The sequence below is a fragment of the Podarcis raffonei genome, chromosome 11, assembly GCF_027172205.1.
Source record: "Podarcis raffonei isolate rPodRaf1 chromosome 11, rPodRaf1.pri, whole genome shotgun sequence".
In the NCBI taxonomy this organism is placed as follows: domain Eukaryota; kingdom Metazoa; phylum Chordata; class Lepidosauria; order Squamata; family Lacertidae; genus Podarcis; species Podarcis raffonei.
The window spans coordinates 41,542,274-41,562,575 of NC_070612.1; the positions used below are offsets into that span (position 1 = coordinate 41,542,274).

A 20,302-nucleotide genomic window follows, 5' to 3' on the forward strand; every position below is an offset into this window, starting at 1 on the left:
TTCTTTAACTAATATATTCAGCAAAACTGTTTTACAATAGTTTGTTCTGACTGTTCTGCTTGGATCGTGTTGTAAGCTGCAACCATTCTTCTTTCTAGATCAGTCACTCGGCAGGTCAGCTCACCTAATTGGAAAAGACTAATGCAGCAATACCTTGCATGCATCGTCACTTCCCCCTTTTTGTCTAAAAAATGATTTCACAGAGACTTACTTGGGGTCAGAGCAGTGTGGAAAAACTATCACTATTGCCCAGTGGCTCCCCCCACCCCAAGTGAAGAGTGGAAAAATTGCTTTCATGGTTTCTATGCAACAATACAGTACATTTTTTGCACACAGCGCAAAGATCCACATCTCCTCGGTGAAGCAGTACTTTATTCACAGCCTCAGCAAACCTGCTTTCTTACTATTATTTGTTTAGGCAACTGATGAAATAGACTTACTTTACCAGTTCTCGTTTTTTAGGTAGTCAAATGTGTTTTCATTTCAGCAGCCAACAGCAATTAGCACTGCTTTGCCTTAACTATGGACATATACAATTTTTTAATTGCACTATGTTCTGTTTTCATCTCTTGATGAAATTAATAGCAATAAGAAGCTCTTCTATGCTCACCAAAAATGTGCATGCAAAAAGCAGTGTGTGAAATAATTGGGCCAAGTAAACAAACAAGTTTAACTCTATTGCTTTCACATTTATCTTCATTCCATTATTCCAAAGAAGTTCAAACTGATGATCTAGTGCAGTGTTTCCCAAATTTGGGTCTCCAGCTGTTTTGGACTACAATTCCCATCATCCTTGACCACTGGTCCTGCTAGCTAGTGATGAAGTGAGTTGTAGTTCAAAAACAGCTGGAGACACAAGTTTGGGAAACACTGCTCTAGTACAAAGGATACAAACAATTATGATCTTTTCAACATCACAGAAGTGTCTGCCTTTCAAACTCTAAGGTTGTTTCACTCATGAGGACACACTTTTTGCTAAAACAAACTTGGCTGCAGCTAATCCTAGAGGATTAACAGATTTAAGATGTTTATCATGTCTCATCAATATCTTTGGAAACAATTATAAATGACGGCCTTACATGCCAACACCAGTATGTAGGAACGTAATGCTCCAGATGTCTACCACACAGTTGCAGCTAAAATCTTTATGATCTTAAAAATAACATAGCTGTAGAGGAAAAATAGCTGTAAAGAAAATCAGTCTCTTTTTCAGTTGCTCAATGAGGATTCCTTCAGTCATGAGGATTCTGCTCTTTCCTAAGGCCAAACCTGTACAGCTATGGTAGACACTGTGTTTGGGAAGTAATAGTTTATTTGAATAATAAATGAAATTATCTAGCTCAATCTCCCAGATTCTCAAGCTATTATAACAGTATGCATGGCCAGTTATCTCAAGTACATGAAAAGAAGTTACAGAATTGGAAGGGACTAAAAAGCCATCTACTCCAGCCAACTGCTGTGAAGCAGTATGACTCAATAGTATAAGGCATTGCAAGTTCACTTATACAAAAGGCCAATATAAGTACCTCAGTATAAAAATATCAATCTGCTGTTGAATATTTACAACATTAACATCCAGTTAGTAAAATGAAGCTTAGCTGATCACTACACTAACATTGTAAAGATAAAACAGTGAGTGCATGATGGGGAAGGAACAAATTTCAGCATTTTTATTTTGAATTAATGAAATATTTGTTACTCTATGTTTCTAGGTAAATAACAATGATGAAAGAAAGCGAACAGGCAAACACCTGTAAGTGTCTATGTATTAAAATGTATAATAGGCACCAAACCATAAAGCTGAAAATACTGCTCAGAAACACATTGTGCAGTTCAGACTTCAAAAATACAGATATTTATTTAAACCTACTGAATCTTCATGTAAATTGAGCAAATTAATATTGTGTTGCTTCATGAAACAAAGTGAAAACAGTTGTAAAGCTGATAACACAAAAACGACAACATTAATGGAACAATCAAAAACCTTCAGGAATCTGGTAGGGCTGAAAAATTCAGATAAATAAAAGGTGCTGACACAATCATAACTTACACCCAGCATCTGTGAAACAGCTGATTGTATTTAGAGTATTATTAATTTTAAAGTATCAAGCCGCCTTGAACAGCTTCTCCCCCTCTCTTTCAAACAAATGGTTTGATTTTACAGGCATTATTTCATCCCTGAAGTACAACAGGTCTGGGAGTGGCCAGTTAGTACCTCAATTTACGACTACGCAGGACGGAAACCAGATCTTCCATCCAGAAGAAATTCATTTATCTATAAGATGGCTTTGCATTGCCTTTTCTAAAGAGCAGAAGATGGCTAACAAATTCAAAATCAATATAGTGGTACCTCAGGATGCGAACGGGATGTTCCAGAGCCCCGTTCGCATCCCGAATGGAACGCAAGACGCGACGGCGCGTGTTGCCGCTACCGCGCATGACATTATTTTGAGCGTCTGCGCATGCACGAGCAGCGAAACTCAGAAGTAACATGCTCCATTACTTCCGGGTTGCCGCGGAGCTCAACTCAAACGCGCTCAACCCGAAGCACATTCAACTCGAGGTATGACTGTAAAAGTATAAGCAAAAATTACAACTCGAAACAGAACACAAACAGTAGGACATGTTCACTGATAACAAAACAATCTGCGGAGATGGCACTTTTACAAGTGCCACATAATTGTCCCACACTTGTAAGAAATAGCTTTTTTAAGCACAATAGCACCTGTACTTTCTGAGTCCCTGCCTATTGACATCAAGCAGTTGCCTTCACTGTATTCCTGACACCCGCTGTAAACTTTTTTTGTTTAGGCAAATCTACTTGGATGTTTAAAAGTTGGCAGGTGTTTTAATCTGTAATTTTAGCTTAAATCTTTTTTGAATTTTTCAAAACTTGTTTTTAATTTTTATCAATACTTGTATATTTTATCTTCTGTCAACTGCTTGGAGGTTTTATTTATAAACAGTATGCAAATTGTTTTAATTTAAAATTTCATGAAAAATTATGAAAAATCTGCCGAGAATAGAAGAGAGAAACTTGTCCCCCCTGCCCCGCCCCAGCTTCAAAATTTCACATCTGGAGGGATCTCATTTTATCCCCAAAACCCTACAGCACAAGGTTAGTGTGTTCATGACTGAGAGGCATTTGATTTCTGGTGCAAGTCCTACACTTTTGTCATTACACTAAGACTGCCATACGTCCGGAATTTCCCAGACATAGCTGGGATTCGTCCATGTGTAACAACCTTTGTGTCCGGATTTTCACTTTTTGAAATATGGCAACCCTACAAAAATTACACCTAACTTACCATTTGTCAGGGACATGGCTGAACTGAATGCGTGGGAAGAGTCTGACTCTGAAGAGGAAGGAATGCCAGTACAAAGGGAGACAGAGTCTGACTCTGGAAGCGAGGGATTGCAGCCACAGACAGAGCAGGAGTGGGTTAGTTCAGCCCCCCTTCATCAAGAGTTCCCAGACTCAGATAGCGCAGCAGACTTGGAAAGCTCACAGGCAGAGGGAGGGAAGGAGGTAGATGACATTGAGAGGGTTGCTATGCAACCAGGAGGTAGGCAGCAGTTAGCAGGATCTTTGTTTGATAGTGGGGAGGGGGAGTTCACCCACCTTCTCCCCAAACCAGAAGAGCTGAAAGGGTTAAAATGCAATGGAAGTACAAGAGAGGAAAGAATGGACTTTGGCACCCTTCGTGCTGCAAAAGGGATGGAGACTCAGAGTGACCAACTTGTAGCTAAGAGTGCCAGGCTTGGAACTGCGCTCTGGATGTAAATTGTAAATAAACACGCCATAAAACTGCCAGAGTCTCATTAGTTCTTATCAGGGCTTGCTTGCCTGCCTGAGATCATTACACCATTTACTCTTTGACAAGCCACATATATAGTCAAATAGAAAAGACTACGCAGGTTAATTAGGTTAGGCACACAGGATTTTAGAAATGTTTAGTCTTACAAATATTTAGCTTTTCAAAAGAAATCTGTGCTCTTGTAATTTTACAGTTTTCAAGCCACTTTATTTTCTCAAAGACACTGCTGAATCTCAGGACCTATTTTCTTTATTATAGAAATTGGCCACATATCTTCTGCTTGAAATATTCTCTTTTTTGTGTACTAAGGCCCAAGTGGTTACATATTTATGGAAGCATTTCTTATGAGCTCTTGGCATTTTGTAATTAGATGCAATGTATTTCAGTATGTACAGTTAATAAATAAGCAAGAATAGGGCACTGGATGAAAGAGAATTGCAAATAAAGTATGCCATTAGCTTAGTTAGGTCAAAAAGATCCCTGACATTTCAAAAACTAGAATCATTCCACTTGACTTATGGAAGAACTAGAATACATACATTTAAATTACTTTGGATTTTTTTTTTTTTTAAAGGCACTAAGTTGAGTTCTGTAGCTTCAGTTCAGCAAGATGAAATGGCAATTCACTGATGCTGCTTAGTCCTGAAAGGCAAGGTTTCTGGATCACAATAACTGAGCCTACTAGATTCACAAGTGGCAATAGGCAGAAAAAGAGAAATACAAATGCACTTGTGCTTAGACTTGCTGCCACAAGTCGTAATATACAAAGAGGCAATTTGCACTTCTCATTTGGAAAAGGATTTTTAATTGAAAAGCTGACATGACGATCAGTTAGTGAATGGGTTTTCAACATTTGCATACTGTAAAAGCAAGTTTACCTTTTATTTTACATTATCTGTTTAATAATTATTATTTTCCAATATAAATAAAAATGTAAAGTTGTTGTTACGCTCTGCTATTTGCATGGCCGCACCAACTCCAGCATGCCGCCAGAACAGCAGGAAGGAGGGAGCGTGAACAAAGCAGGCAGGCTCCGTACCGCTACAGCAGCATTTAACAGGCAGGGGCAGCAATGGAGACAATGGCATGTTAAGCTGCCACCAAGAGCTTACAAGCGCCACAAGCACAACTGCACAAGGGCGGGTGGCTGGGGGGCAAGAACCTGAGAGCCACCGGAGCCCATAGGATGGCAACCCCCAAAGCCTGGAGCACCCTAGCTAGGGAAAGAGGCTGGCCGACTGGCGTGACAAGGAAGAGCCACAGTGACATGACCCTCCATGACAGACTGCTACTGCTGGCAACTGCCTGCTGAGGAGCTGGCGGTTTCATGCCTGAGGGACTCCTGGCTGAGCCGGAGGAAACAACACTCAGTGTGCTGGTCACAAACACACCAATCGGGAATGGGCCAGGCGGGGAAGGAAGCAGGAAGGTGACAGGGACTGCTGACAGTTGGAAGGTGCGGCAGCTGCTCAGGTGCAAGGCGTAAAAAAAATGGAGCCACTCTGTGACACACACAAAAATGGAGGAGACTAGCTCCTCTCTGAGCTCCTCCACCTTTAAACAGAGGTGGGGCTTGGGGTGGAGATAGGCAAGGGATGGGTGAGGTGTAAAGTGAGGGTTTTGGGGGTCAGGTGTAAAGGGGAGAGGTGTGGGGGAAGGGGTGCAGGAAGGGGGTTAGCAACGAGGTGGCTGTTCCTAGTACTATGATATTTATATTATTTTAACAAAATCAGTTTATCTGTGGTTTCTCCATTCAGTGCTATCTAAGATGAGTAGAGTTGTTCAGACCTACTGTAATTCCATTCCTCAGATGAGGTGCCCTCTTCAACTATCTACCAGTATTGAGTTTTTTGTTTGTGAGGACAGCTGCCAACCGAATGGGGACCCTGCTGCCCAACAGTCACCCTAATTGAGCTAGCTGGGTAGTCCTGGGCATGGAATCTCCCAGACTGATGGTACTGAGTGATTTCCACTTCCAGGCAGATGCTTCATAGCCTTACTATATGTTGAGCTGAGAATTACAGGAACTCCTAACTTCCACAGGAGAGAGGACCTATTAAAAAGAAGTAAGATGGATCCAAACAGTTTTCTGGGTGCCTTGGGGAAGTTTCCTATTTTGTCACTTGATGATTCTGTCAAAGCACTTATCAGTCTCTAGGATGGGGAAACGACCAGCAAGTTTGACATAATTGCTCATGAACATCCTGTCCAGTTGAGGCAAACGAGATACCTGGCTTTACAGAGATCTCATAGCAAACTAGACAGGGGGAGTAAGTCCCTGTTGGGTTTGCTGGACCTCTCAGCAGCTTCCACTCTCTTGACCACCATATTCTTCTGGACTGTTTGGCCAGGGATGGCTCTGGGGAGCACTGTTCCCAGTCTTTCCTTAGGGGTCAGTTCCTAAAGATGATGTTGGGGAATCCAGTTTGACAATTGGTGTATGACGTCCCTCAGGAATTAGGGAACACATTTTAATGTGATCGAGGAGGCTTCTGCCAAGTATCTGAACTTTTATTTACAGGTTGTGCTTTATCTGTGGTCTCTGACTACAGAGCAAATGGATAGGCAAGCAGAAGGAGTTGCTTTTGTGAGTTGGTATCTTCACTATCAACCAGCTCTGGAATTCATCTTCAACTCTTTCTACCCCTCCTCCTGCAGGGAGAAATCTGGATACTTGCCTGTGATTACGTCAAATGCCAGGGACCAGCGGAAACAACCCCATATGGATCCCACACACCAACAGATGATATTGTACCTTTGAATAGATTTGAAGTATTCTATATTTGGATGAATAGTTGGATACAAACCTAATAACTAAAATACATTAAAGTAAATAGAGGTCACTGATCCCCCCCCCAAGATGAAGCAATTGCTTGGTTTTTGTAGTAAAAATATACTTTAATTTTTATATATATGAAAGAGTTGTTAATAGATTCTAGGACCCTGGGGAACCAACACTTTAGTTTTAAGAGGATGAAATGTTAAGTTAGCATTTAATGTTGCGTTTTCAAATATGTCGTTTCCCACAGTTTGCTATCCAGGAAGCAAAATAAACCCTCAGAGGAGAGCAAAAAATCACTTTAGAGGAATTTAAATGAAGGCAATAGATGCCTTTAAACAGGGAGGCATATACGAGACTTCTGCAATGGAATGTAAAATATAGGTAAGAGCATATGGTGCTCTAGTTTGGGGCATAGTGACAAGCCACATTCAAAGTACACTTTCTTCCAACCTGCTATTTCCCTGTATACTTACTTAGTGGGCGAAGAAGGTGCTGATAACGGGGGCAGTGCATCATTTTACATTTATCAAAAAAATTAAAAGTTCGGCTTAACTGTCTTTCTCAAATTGAAAATCCTCCATAATGTACCACGAGACAAAAGATCTGCAATTCTTATAGTTGAGAAATATGCTATTGCTGTAATTTACCTCACTATATGGGGCTTTGAGATGCACAGTGGCATTCCAAACCAACTCTCAAAGAAAATTGCCTGGAATTTTCATGACATCAGGAGTATTCTTAGAAGTTATTTAAAGAAAATTGATTTCTGATAGTTATGAATTACATATAGCGCTGGCAGATGGTAGAAAATGTTCTTTTTGCATGAGTGATTGTTAAGAATATTGTCAACAAAGTTTTAATATAACTTTCTTTTTTAAAGGATGATTTATGTGATTTACAGGCTGACTTGAGTGACTACTCTTTATCTGTCATACTAGATATCCTAAGACTTACAAATAAAAGTTACATTATTTTCTGTCTTTTGCAGGACGGTCAACAGTATTATTTCTGGAAGTCAATATTTATATTATAGTTTTTAACATGCATATATCTGAATAAAGATACGGCTTGACTTCTTGACAGCCTGTCCCAAAATCAGAGCTTAGCTGGAAAGTGTGCAAGTCAATCCAACTAAATTTAAACGTAGTTGGTTCTGTGATCCAAAACCATATTTAATACTTTACACTCATCTTTTAAGTACCAAAAATGTTAGCTTGTTTGTTTCCCATACAGTTCTATTATAAAAGCACTAAACTCTGAAGTGTCCAAATCTCCCCTCCCCAAGCAAAAACAAATTATCTATACAAACCATGGATAATAAATTCAAACTCTTAGACCACTTAGCTGCTTTTCCCATTCCCCCTCCCCAAGAGTTACTTATATGAGTCATATTCAATTTAAACACAAATACACACACATAACATGACTGGATAGCAGCCCCACACCATGTTTCAAGCTTGCTATGTAATGCTCGAAGCTGCCTTAAATATGTCAAAGTTGTGTTTAGTTGAACAATGAATTAATTGAGACAGTACACCAAATCCAAGTTAAGAAAGCTTAGCTATGATTTAGCACAATGCTCTATTGAAAAGCCAGTTATTGTTATTGTTATTGTTCAATCTTTGAAAGCCACTGCAACTAGATATGGAAGTGCTTAGAAGATGAAAGCAAAGGCAGACTTGTAGTTTAAAACCACTGGTTGTCTGTAAATTTGGAAGCTCACAACAAATACAGTGGCAACTTACATATTGCCCAAAAAAGAAATTGAATCTCAAAAAAAGAGAAAAGAGGATACCAATTTGCATAAAATGTGCATGTATTATTATCATTAAGATAGTTGCAAATTTAGACATAATTACTATCATTTTAGTGGGACGCGGGTGGTGCTGTGAGTTAAACCACAGAGCCTAGGACCTGCCGATCGAAAGGTCGGCGGTTCGAATCCCCGCGGCGGGGTGAGCTTCCGTCGTTCGGTCCCAGCTCCTGCCTACCTAGCAGTTCGAAAGCACCCCAAAGTGCAAGTAGATAAATAGGGACCGCTATCCAGCGGGAAGGTAAACGGCGTTTCCGTGTGCTGCACTGGTCCGCCAGCAGCAGCTTAGTCATGCTGGCCACGTGACCGGAAGCTGTCTCCAGACAAGCGCTGGCTCCCAGCCTCTTGAGCGAGATGAGCGCGCAACCCTAGAGTCGGTCACGACTGGCCCTGATGGGCAGGGGTACCTTTACCTTTACCTTTTTGCTATCATTTTAATAGAAATGCAATACATCTCACCATAGTGGGCAGTGACTGTGACCAATAGATTATGTTGCAATTGCTTACAAACAAGTTTTGAAGCTAAATATTTATGATGAACATTTCTTCAAACTTTTCAGAATGGAGAAATGTCAAGTACAATTAACTCTTCTTGATGGCATAAATGTGTTTTAAAAATGAGTATTACATACCATAGTCTGTGATCTTACAGGACACCAAATAAAGTTCTTTCAAGTTCTGCCCTTCTTTAGCAATGACTTCTACACATCTGGAATACATAGAGATCTCAATTAATGAGTGCTTACATACAGTAATAAGAGACCAATTACTACTAGATTTTTAGAATGTAAATTACTAACTGAGAAATCAAACTTTTAATTTGTTGTGTGTATATATATGAGGCTATTTCAGAATACATTACAGCCTTACTTTTCAATCCGAGTGATTCTGATCATTTCATCAAGATGGAAAACAGAAATTTTGACAACATAAAGGACTTGCATCATTCAGTCCTGTGTTCTTAATTTTGAAATATTACACAAATATTTCAGACTGATAACAAAATGTTGAATAGTAGCACAATATTTGTAACAGAGTTAGAGTAAAAACAATAATCATAAAGTATTTTAACCTTCATCTAACTTTGAGATACTATTATAATGTAGTTTACAAATTTAATGGAACTTCAGATACTACTCACAATAATTACAAATTAGGTACCTTGATTCATTGCTGTATGTCCAAAGTGATTATTACAGACGTCAGCAAACATCCAAGCATGAAATATCACCCACTACTTGAGCACAAATGTTTAGCTACAGAAACATGCATTAATTAGAATGGAGATTTAAGTTCCAAAGTGTTTGTTAGTTTGTAAGAGAATTATAGAATCGTGTTTATTATTATTACATTTTGTAGCCTTTTCTTAAAACTTATAAAAACAAAAACATAGGAGTAAACACAATCAAAATTCCATTGTGTGAACCATTTCCTTTATGTTATACATTTTAGAAATGCCAAAGTTTGCTTGTTTCAGAAGAAACACTATGAATTTATTAACAAGGTGCTCAGCTTATAATTCAACAGTTGCAACATGTAACAATCACGTATTGCACCTATTGCAAGTTCTCCACAAAGTTTCCATGTTTGTATCTTGAAAACCACACAAGTGAGAGTGGTTTGAACTTTTTTTACAACCCAACTGGCACATACAGAAGAAGAAATATTGCTCCCAAAGCTATAAACCAAATGATGTCCTCATATCAAAACATATACACACAGAGTTACTAAAATTTGTAACATTAAATAAACGTAAGAACAAGAACCCTATTTCAAGTTCTGCACAACACTGCCTTTCAGCACAGTTATCAAGTCTCAGAAATATAGTACTGTGCATACTTACAAGCTAACTATTACATTGCATGGGACTGCAACACGCCTCAAATGCAAAGCAATGAATGTCACTATGTAGCAGAGCAATAAAGTATAGAAAGAATATCGCACACGCTCATTCTTCTCCTGCCAAAATGTAGCGGTAAACATTTAAGAACACCACTTCCACTTTGGTGCATTTGAACACTTTAGCAATTCGATTATACTCATGCCTTCCTGTTTTTTTATGCACTGAGCACAACAATTTAAATGCTAAAATAAATATTTTAAAATCAAAGGTTGATGCTGTCTACTGTGCATTACAATTTGTGCATTTTTCCCAAGATGTTTCTTCCTTATATTCAGACTTGAATCTTGGTGAATGTTAACTAATTAAACTGTGTAAGCCACAAGCTATCAAATGGATTCAAAAGGATCTTGAATTACAGAAAATAATTGTCTGTTCTACATGCATATAGTTTTTATGGGTTTTTTTGGTCAACTTTGCAAAAGCCTGGGACATGGCATTAGTGACAATTGAAACGAGCTAATGAGGAAATATGACTACACAGCTTGTAAGGAAAGTGGTCCTCAGAGACCTTGTTACTGTTTGTGATGCACTTCAGTTAATAGGAGCTGCCAGACACTGGTTTAGGACATTTCACTTTAAAGAACTGCATTTCGATCACCTTGGTATGAAAGGAAATGACACCGTCAGAGTCACAGCCTGATGAGATTTGGAATGAGTATCAGAATGCACACGCCACCTCAACGTTACATTTGATCAAGGTAAATATTTTTTTCTAAACAGAAAAAACTCATTTAAAATGCAAACAAGGAAGCATGAAAATTCACTGAGAACAACATCTAACTACAAAGATGAGCTAGTAAAATGTTCCCTCCTTATACAAACTTCTCTCTATTAACCGGTAATCGAAAGAGAGCTTTTGGAAATTTACCCATCTCTCATTTACTTGGGGTGTCCCAGGTAAAGGCCCTAAAACGTACCCGTTCTAAATAGAAACCCAACATCTCTGAAAGTTGGCAGCCCACTAGTAAGAATACAGCTGTCACCTTCCTATGAGTCCACGGTGAACAAGATAGGAGCTTCTGTACTGTAAAGGATGAAGCAGAAAAGTTTGTAGCTTAATATGTGTACTAGTTTTTATAGTCCCGCAAGATTCTTCATTACAGATTCTTTCTTCATTACAGTCATACCTCTTTTTTGCGAATGCTTCATGTTGTGTTTTTTCGGGTTAAGAACGTGGCAAAACCGGAAGTGTTTTGCCATGCGCGCAGAAGCGTTCTGCGCGGTTCGCGCATGCACAGAAGTGCTCTATCGCGCCGCTCTGGTTACTGACTTTTCGGGGTGCGAACGGCACCCCGGAACGGATTGTGTCCGCAACCAGAGGTACCACTGTATTTATGAAACACACTTTCACCTGCCATAGATGGTGAAAGTTGCTGTAAGCAATATAAAAAGGAAAATTGAAATAAATAAATCCAGGCATAGGATTCTCTGCATAGCTGCCAGAATAAGCTAGTTAGATCAGCATTAAGGATCTTTACCGTTTTGGCCCCTTTATCTCTTATTTTTCTATCCTCAGAAGACTGCAGAATAGGTAGACTTCTCATAGTAGACTATAATTCCAGGGATTAAAGCTGTCTGTTTGAGCGTGATAAAAAGTAACAAAGTGCTATCCTTGGTTGGATAAATTTTGATTTCTCTCTCTCTCAAACTGTTGTATTATAAGTAATTTGCACTGGCAAAGGACTTAGCCTTGAACAGGCACCAGAGAGAATTCAGCAAGTGTGGAAATGCTTCTGTCTTTTCATCTAGATGCAAAAAACGACTCTCCTGGCTGGGAGTTAATAGAAAGCAGGCAAGATGCATAAGCCAGGATTGCAGGAAAGAGATACATTAGCAGTTAATACTTTGAGGGCACACATTCACTACTAGCAAATAAATGTTTAAATAGAAACCAATATTGCTTCTTTTATGAAGAAAGAAAATGTGATAAACATCATATGAACAAATACCCTAAGTGTCAATCTCCATAGGAAGATATAAGGCACCTGAAATAAATTATTTAATTAGATAAGTATGTAAAATTTCTGTGAGATGCAGTTATAAAATGTAGACAAAGGAGCATATTTAAAAAATCAGCTTACTACTCTGATTCATATACAACTAAGAAACACAATGACAGCCAGAAGGGGGCAGGTAAGTTTAGCTGTTTATCAGCTACAGTTGGAGGTGTCATAAAGATACAAAACACCTATTCTATTTGCCCCACTACAGTTAAAAAGGCCTTGAACAGGAAAAAAAAAATAATGGGATGGAGGGGGGGGGAGAACGAGTATCTGCAACATAAGCCACCATAGTGTTATAAAAATGTTCAACTCTCTTCGTGAGCCACAAAATAAAGACATGGCTTGGATATATTTACTTTTGTTGGCTGAATAATATATAAGATGAAATGTAAAAAGTTGCTGCCTTGCGCCTAGGTTCTTCCCTTGGGAAGCCCAGAAGCAAGATTGCTACACAGCCCAGGAGCTGCATACCTTCAAGGCACAGTTTATGACTAATCATGAGCAATTTTAGCAGCTCCCAGGTAAATGCCCACTTTCTCCACAATTCTGGGCTCACAGCCACTAACCAGGAGGCTTTTTCAATAGCTTTAAGCCACTTAAGCAGTTTTCACAAAGGACAAATGTCTAACTGGGCCACATGGTGGGTCTGAACCCCAGTGTGCCTGGGATTCTAGGGTTTGGCTGTCTGAAATTAAGGGGTGAAATGTACATATATAATCCATTCGTGGGCCAGTGTCCAGGTTCTTATCATATTGTGCCAATGCAGTGCTGACAACAGAATTGGGTTCTTATTTGTGAACATAAAATGAGTATTCTGAACCTATTAGTGAAGAAATATAATTTATTGGCCTGGTTCCCAAACCACGTTAAATTATAGGTAAAAACAAACCATGGTTTTATGTGACCGAGCAGCAAGCAGGTGGATGATGCTCAAAGGTTCTCACAGCACGCTTCCCCCACTCTTGCTGTAGTAGAACAAACCTTGGTTGTCTGTACAAACACTGAAGACAAACCCAGGTTGTCACAACAAGAGGCTCTGGCTTGTTTTCTAGTGGTATGGATTTTGTTTTACACTAAGATGACATGCAGATATCCCGATGCCTATGTTTATTGTTTTGTGTATTTCCTTTTATTTTTTGTATATTCTGGCATGGTGCTTTGGAATGTCAATATTACCACCTCTTTACTACCATTAGACAAACTTAATTTCAAATCCGAGGCACCAATTGTTATCCAAAATAAATCATTCTAAACAATTTCTAGTCCTAAATCAGTAGGGGTGAGTAGAATTTAACAAATGAGGTTCAGGTTAGACATTGTAACTCCTTTCTTTCTTACAAATCGGGATTATTTTACTGATTCGTACTTTTACCTAAACCGTCCCAACCATACGCTTCATATGTTGTGCTTTATCAGACCTCTAAAACAGCCTTGAAAAAGCTATATTTACCGTACTTTTCTGTGTATAAGATGAGGTTTTTCTACTCTAAAATAATGTTTTCTTCTGCGATGCATGCGATTGGCAGCGTTTGTCAGTCGGGTGAGTGATTTTCGGCATTCCCCTCCAAAAAACTCTGGGCCATCTCCCCGCATTTTCTTAAATTGGAGTCCCCAAAAGTAGGGGGCATCTTTTACACAGTGGCATGTTATACACGGAAAAATACGGTACTTTGCCGGGTTCACAATTGTCCTGCAGTTATAGATAGTTCTCTGTAAAATAGCTGAATGTATGTACAATAGATTACAGAAAGCTACATGATGATTACGAACTTTGTTATAAAGTTGGATATATGTTCAGTGAAGCCACTCCAATAAGGTAAAGAGGCACAAGCCCACAGACCAGGCTACCCATCCTTCTGCCTGCCACCACCGGTCGAAGAATGTGGCTTTAGCTAGCACCCTCTACCTTAGTCAGACTCAGACTTGTCCTTGAGAACTCAGCAGGCAGTCTTACCCTACAAAGGTTCACAGGCACAGCATCTGGACATGCATGAAGTACCAGCTACATGCTGAGGTTTGAGGAGCAAAAGAAACAAAAACAGAGATTACATTTGGGAGGGAAAAGGCTGGACAGGAGGAGAGGAAATACTAGCAAGTTTTAAGGGACTTCTGGAAAGCTTTTGAGTGGAAACATTTCCTCACACCTTAAACCATGGGTAGGCAAACTAAGGCTCAGGGCTGGATCCGGCCCAATCGCCTTCTAAATCCGGCCCGCGGACGGTCTGGGAATCAGCGTGTTTTTACATGAGTAGAATGTGTCCTTTTATTTAAAATGCATCTCTGGGTTATTTGTGGGGCACAGGAATTGGTTTATATATTTTTTCCCCAAAATATAGTCTGGCCCCCCATAAGGTCTAAGGGACAGTGGACCGGCTCCCTGCTGAAAAAGTTTGCTGACCCCTGCCTTAAACCTACAACCAATCCTACCTACACACACAAATCCCTCCATAAATCCTCCTATTTTTTTTGTTCCATATGCATTCATTGCCTAAAACAGTTGTATTGATTTTAATTGCATTTTTCTTGCTTTTATTTCTTATGAAATTCCATAATACTCCAAGTGTTTATACAATAAAATATAAATAAAAGAAGTAATAAAAATACAATATCCAACACATCGCATTGCAATTGTTGCAACAAGCTGAGCAATTATTATCTGGGCCTCACAGACCCTCAGCAATTTTCAAATAGTACATGGGGGGAAAGGTTTAGGAATAAAGTGAAATAAAGATTACTTAGATACTTGGTAGATTGAGAGAGAACATTCCAAGAATAATTAAGACAGAAGGACCAGTGAGTGGCCTACCCAAAAGTGCAATTAAAGAAAAGACCAAGGTGTTACCAATAACAAGACACAATGGTTATAATTTAAGTAATCCTTGGGGAGCAACAGTGAGCACATGTAGTCAATAGTTTATCACAGCAGAGAAAGCTTCTCTCTCTAGTGTAAATTTCTAGGAATATAAGTACGAATGGGTTTCTTTTACAATATTATTACAGTTTTTTGAAGCTTTGTGCCAATACTGCAGAAGATAGATACCTCTCTTAGTAAATTGATTTGCAGCAATGTACACATGCCATTCAGATGTCATACAACCATACACAGAACAAGTTCATTGTTGTACAGAAATTATTTGGGGTATTATGATCTCTTAAATCTTTACAATGTTGATTGGCTTCAAATGCAAACATGAAGGTTTGACAGAAGAAGAAGAAGAAGAAGAAGAAGAAGAAGAAGAAGAAGTAGTCTGCATTTACAGCCAATGTAACAAGCCGTTTCAAGTTTTTGAACCTGATCCTCAATGGCAATTGATTTTCTCTAAACAGCTGTATCTCCATACAAACATTCACATTCAATGTGAGCCTTTTTTTTAAATGAACAGCAAGGTGTAAGCCCAACTGGAGCATAACCACTCACATACTAAAGTTAAAATGAGAATTTATAACCTGTAGCAAATAATAGGCCTTCTGATGCTTGTTTGTTCATTACTAGGGTCTGTATAGTTAAAGCTATGGTTTTCCCAGTAGTGATGTATGGAAGTGAGAGCTGGACCATAAAGAAGGCTGATCGCCAAAGAATTGATGCTTTTGAATTATGGTGCTGGAGGAGACTCTTGAGAGTCCCATGGACTGCAAGAAGATCAAACCTCTCCATTCTTAAGGGAATCAGCCCTGAGTGCTCACTGGAAGGACAGATTCTGAAGCTGAGGCTCTAATACTTTGGCCACCTCATGAGAAGAGAAGACTCCCTGGAAAAGACCCTGGTGCTGGGAAAGATTGAGGGCACACGGAGAAGTGGACGACAGAGGACAAGATGGTTGGTCAGTGTTCTCGAAGCTACTAACATGAGTTTGACCAAACTGTGGGAGGCAGTGGAAGATAGGAGTGCCTGGCGTGCTCTGGTCCATGGGGTCACGAAGAGTCGGACACAACTAAACAACAAGAACAACAACAACAGGTTTTAGATTAGTATCATTGCATCGGGGGAGGTGGCCCATGCTGCAATACTGATCCAGATTAGTGCCACCATGACTGCTAACGGATCCATAAGGGGACATTAGAAGAGTCTGCTAGATCAGACCAACGACGAATCTAGTTGAGCAGCCTGTTTTCATAGCAGCCAACCAGATGCCTGTGGGAAACCTGCATACAGGAGCCCAGCACAAGAGCACTCTGCCCTACTGTGGTTTCCAGAAACCGGTATTCGAAAGCATTATTGCCTCTGACCGTGGAGCCACAGAATATTATCACAAGTTGTAGCCACTGATCAAATCAGGGTACTGGACCTCAATATTGAGAAGTTTGCTATTAAGACGTATCAGTCATTTCTCAGCAAGAGCTGCCATCTCGTTTCTTTGCTTATAAAAGAGTGGGTTAATTACTTAAATTAATGTAATTTAAAATAATCCATAATTCTATACATATCAAGCAGCGAGAGCCTAATTAGGGGCACAAAAATCTTATTACAAAAATCTGCCTGCAAAATTTAAATGTATAATTACAGACTCTCCGAGACTAAATGGCCAATGTAGCCAAGCGGCATCTTGTGTGTACAAGCACTGAGGTTTTACAGATTATTGCACTGGGGTTTGTGAATTATCAAATGCCTCCTTGTTTATTACAATGAGCCTAATTTGCACAACAACTGCTAAACAGAAACTATTTTGAAAAGTAGAGAGAGATTAATTGACTTGGCTCAAGGAATGCAATGTGCTACATATATATTGTTCACTTCAGCGTTAATGCCCCCTAGAGCATAAAGCCAATTAACAAAGCAAAATAGGGTTGCAGACATTTAGGAATGGCTTTTCTGCATTACACAGCATTTTCTCATGTTGTATATAAGCAGCACAGTGTCAATCTCCTTTGTATATCTTTGTAATATTGGGATTGAGAATGTGTTCTCATTTTATACCACTGCATTTAAAATATTGTGTTCGCAAATAATTAGGAAGTAAACAGTTACTTTATAAAATTGCTGTTGTGTTCAGGTCCTTTGGTGCCCCAATCTGCCTGTGAATATCTCTAGAATAAGACAGATAGAAACATGCTAACTGGATACCTTACAGACAGGTCTAAATGCAAGGGTTAATTAGAAAATGTAGAGGGGTCACAGTAAGCTGTTCTGTGGGCAGTAATATACTTTGAGCTGAGGACTGAGCAATGGTGCCTTCAAAGCCCACATGAACCATCATTTTGACATCCGGGAAGATGTAGCAGCTGTCGTCAGGACCCCGGGATGGGAAATCTGCTACAATGACCATTCAGTTGGTATCACAGCAAGTTAGTTGCTGGTTTATCCCAAAAAGATTAAAAGAGTTTCCTCATCGGTGCTATAGTTATAATTCATAAACATTTCTCGTCTTACTGCAAAGTGTCTCTACTGCTTTCCATCATTGCTGTCTGTAACTGCTTCATAGAAACATGGAGTTCAAAGGGACTTCAAAGTTCATCCAGTCCAGCCTTCAGTCTGTAATCTAGACTGCCTCCATTTTATTGTTTACTAAAATATTTGCACAATTCTCAATACTTATTCTCAACATAATCCCATATTACAAATCAGAAATCTGGCATATTACAAATCACAGCTAAGTGTGTACTTCCTAATGTGAAATGCCTCACATTATAATTTTGAAAAGAATGAATTGCAAATGCTCTCAGGTGCACTGGCCGCAAAAAGGATATTTAAAGGGTTATCATGTCTTTGTACTTCACAATTCAAATTGCCAGTGCGCAGACAGCAGGAGGTTCTTGAAGTCGTTAATACAGCCCTCTTTAAGCAAAATGTGGTGCTGAGAGGTAAAGAAGTTGATAAACATACTCACTTTCCTGCTGATCTTCACTGAAAAAAAATTCCTGAAAATTCATTGTTTGTGTCTCTTATTGCAAAGCAGAAAATTTATCTTTTATGTTGTTTATAAAGTTGCTCTCCCCACCCCACTATCAGTAAAAACATTGACCTTCTTCCGAGAAGGTTAAACTTCCTGCTTTGTTTGAAACACCAGAATGCCTTTCCTCAGAAGAAATGCTACATGTTCATGCCGCAAGCAAAGAAGAAGAATACACTATCGTTCCAGCCCTTCATTAGTCAGAGGATCTTGGCAACAGCAACGCTGCTTGTAGACGATCCCTGCATGAAAAACTGTTTTCAAACATAACCTTGCCAGGAGCTATGTTCTATCTTGGCAAAAGGAAGCAAACTTTGCTTCTTTACCTATCGGCTCAGTCTGCATGAAAAACAGGTGTTGTGGTAGGAAATGTTGTTTGAAGAGGGAACAAAATAAAATTATGTGGGGGGGTTTTTAAAAGGGGGGCGAAATAGAGATAACATTGCAGGGCCCAAGTGTTTGGGAAAAATGCAAATCATGAAAACTGGTTAAAGGATTAAATGCTCTTTTGCAAAAAGTGACCACTGAGATTATAATCATTAATTAAAATCGTGTAAATAATGTTCCAAAATAACTCTTTCTTTTTATCTCACAGGGTTCAAAAAGCCTAATGGTAAAAGGTTTAGTCTCAGAAGAACGGCTCTAATTAAAACTAAAAATCTAGTACAATTAATAAGCTCGCAATCCACTTAACAAAGGCAAATTTTGAACACTAAAGTCATGCAGAACCCCCATTTTTCAAACTGTAGAATGATATATACATAATTTATTTATTTTCTATCTGCTGATTTCTCTACCAAACATTTACCAGCAATCCTTAAGTTTAGTGCATCTTCTTTTGGAAAATCTGAAAGTATCTTCTCAACAACTTAGTCCCACTGATTTGCTGCAGAAAACAGTAATCAGTCATCCACACATATCATTGGTCCCTACACAATTCCACACACTTAAGACTATTCACTAGTTTGATTTTGTTCCCAAAACCTCACATGGATATTTTTAGGGTTGCCATACGTTCGGAATTTCCTGGACATAGTTGGGATTTGGCTGTCAGAAGGTGTGCCCAGGCAGAAATCACTGAAATGTCCTGGAAAATCCAGAAGTATGGCAACCCATGTCGGTAATGTCGATTTGGCAAATTTCCTTAAAAGTACCTCAAAAAGTCTCTCTTTTTTTAGATTTTGTAAAAAAAAACAACCAAAAAACTCAACAACTTTTGTGTCTGGATTTTCACCTTTTGAAATATGGCAACCCTAGATATTTTACATATTAAGACTTAGTTGAAATATTTATTTTTATATCTACATGGAATGGCTCATTAATTAGGTCAGAGGGCCAGAGGAGTATTTTTGGAGCATCTATATTTATTTTAATTTTCATACAGCTTGCTGAAATAGATGAAATTGTTAGCTTTTTTTTTAAAAAAGTTTTATTTTAAATTCTGTGAAGTGGATTAAAAGTCAAAAGAATGACATGTATAAGTGGACATCTGCTTGTGCAATGAGTCTTCTTCCTTCCCAAAACCCTGCTCAGCCCCATACCCTGTGAATCTTCTCCAGATGATCCCAGATTTGGGGGGCTACAGAGAAATAGGAGGAATCCATTCAAAGACTGGGAGACACCACTGCAATTCATCCCCTACAAAATTACAGAATATATATTTAATTGTATGGCCTTTACTTGTATTTTAAAGTAAGTCCTACCTAAAAAAGAAAATGCCAAATTTTAGTCAAAGCTTGTTTCTCTTTCCGAATGAGAAATAATTTTTTTCCTGATCTCATCCAACCCCCAATCAGGAAAGGATTGGTGTACAGATAACATGATAATTATATAAGGATTGTGTGTGTTTGTAGTTAACTGAAAGCAAAAATGTTTAAAAGTTTACAAGCAAAAATTTACAAAAGCAAACACAATTTCTATCCAACTTGAATCTAAAAGAAACTGGGGAAAAATAACTCACTTTTTAATATACAAAACAGGAACAAGAAGGCAATTTCAAAAAAATGATGCAAGGTGCTATTTCTCAGGATAAATTAATCTAAGGACTAATTTGCATCCAGGTGAATAAGTCGTTAACTATAAGTAAAAAATGAGA

The 20,302-nt window shown here is 38.8% G+C and overlaps 1 protein-coding gene across 4 annotated transcripts in view; it reads right to left on the reverse strand.

The window, feature by feature from the left end:
* The window catches only part of FBXL17 (F-box and leucine rich repeat protein 17), a 147,353-nt gene that overhangs the window by 49,149 nt on the left and 77,902 nt on the right, over nt 1-20,302 (reverse strand). For 3 of the 4 annotated variants that reach the window (XM_053407641.1, XM_053407642.1, XM_053407644.1), the window contains exon 7: nt 9,046-9,122. The exons of the other annotated variant lie outside the window; for it this stretch is intronic. In XM_053407641.1, coding sequence (XP_053263616.1) covers nt 9,046-9,122 — 77 coding nt within the window. The remainder of the gene's footprint in view (nt 1-9,045; nt 9,123-20,302) is intronic. 4 annotated transcript variants of the gene reach the window in all.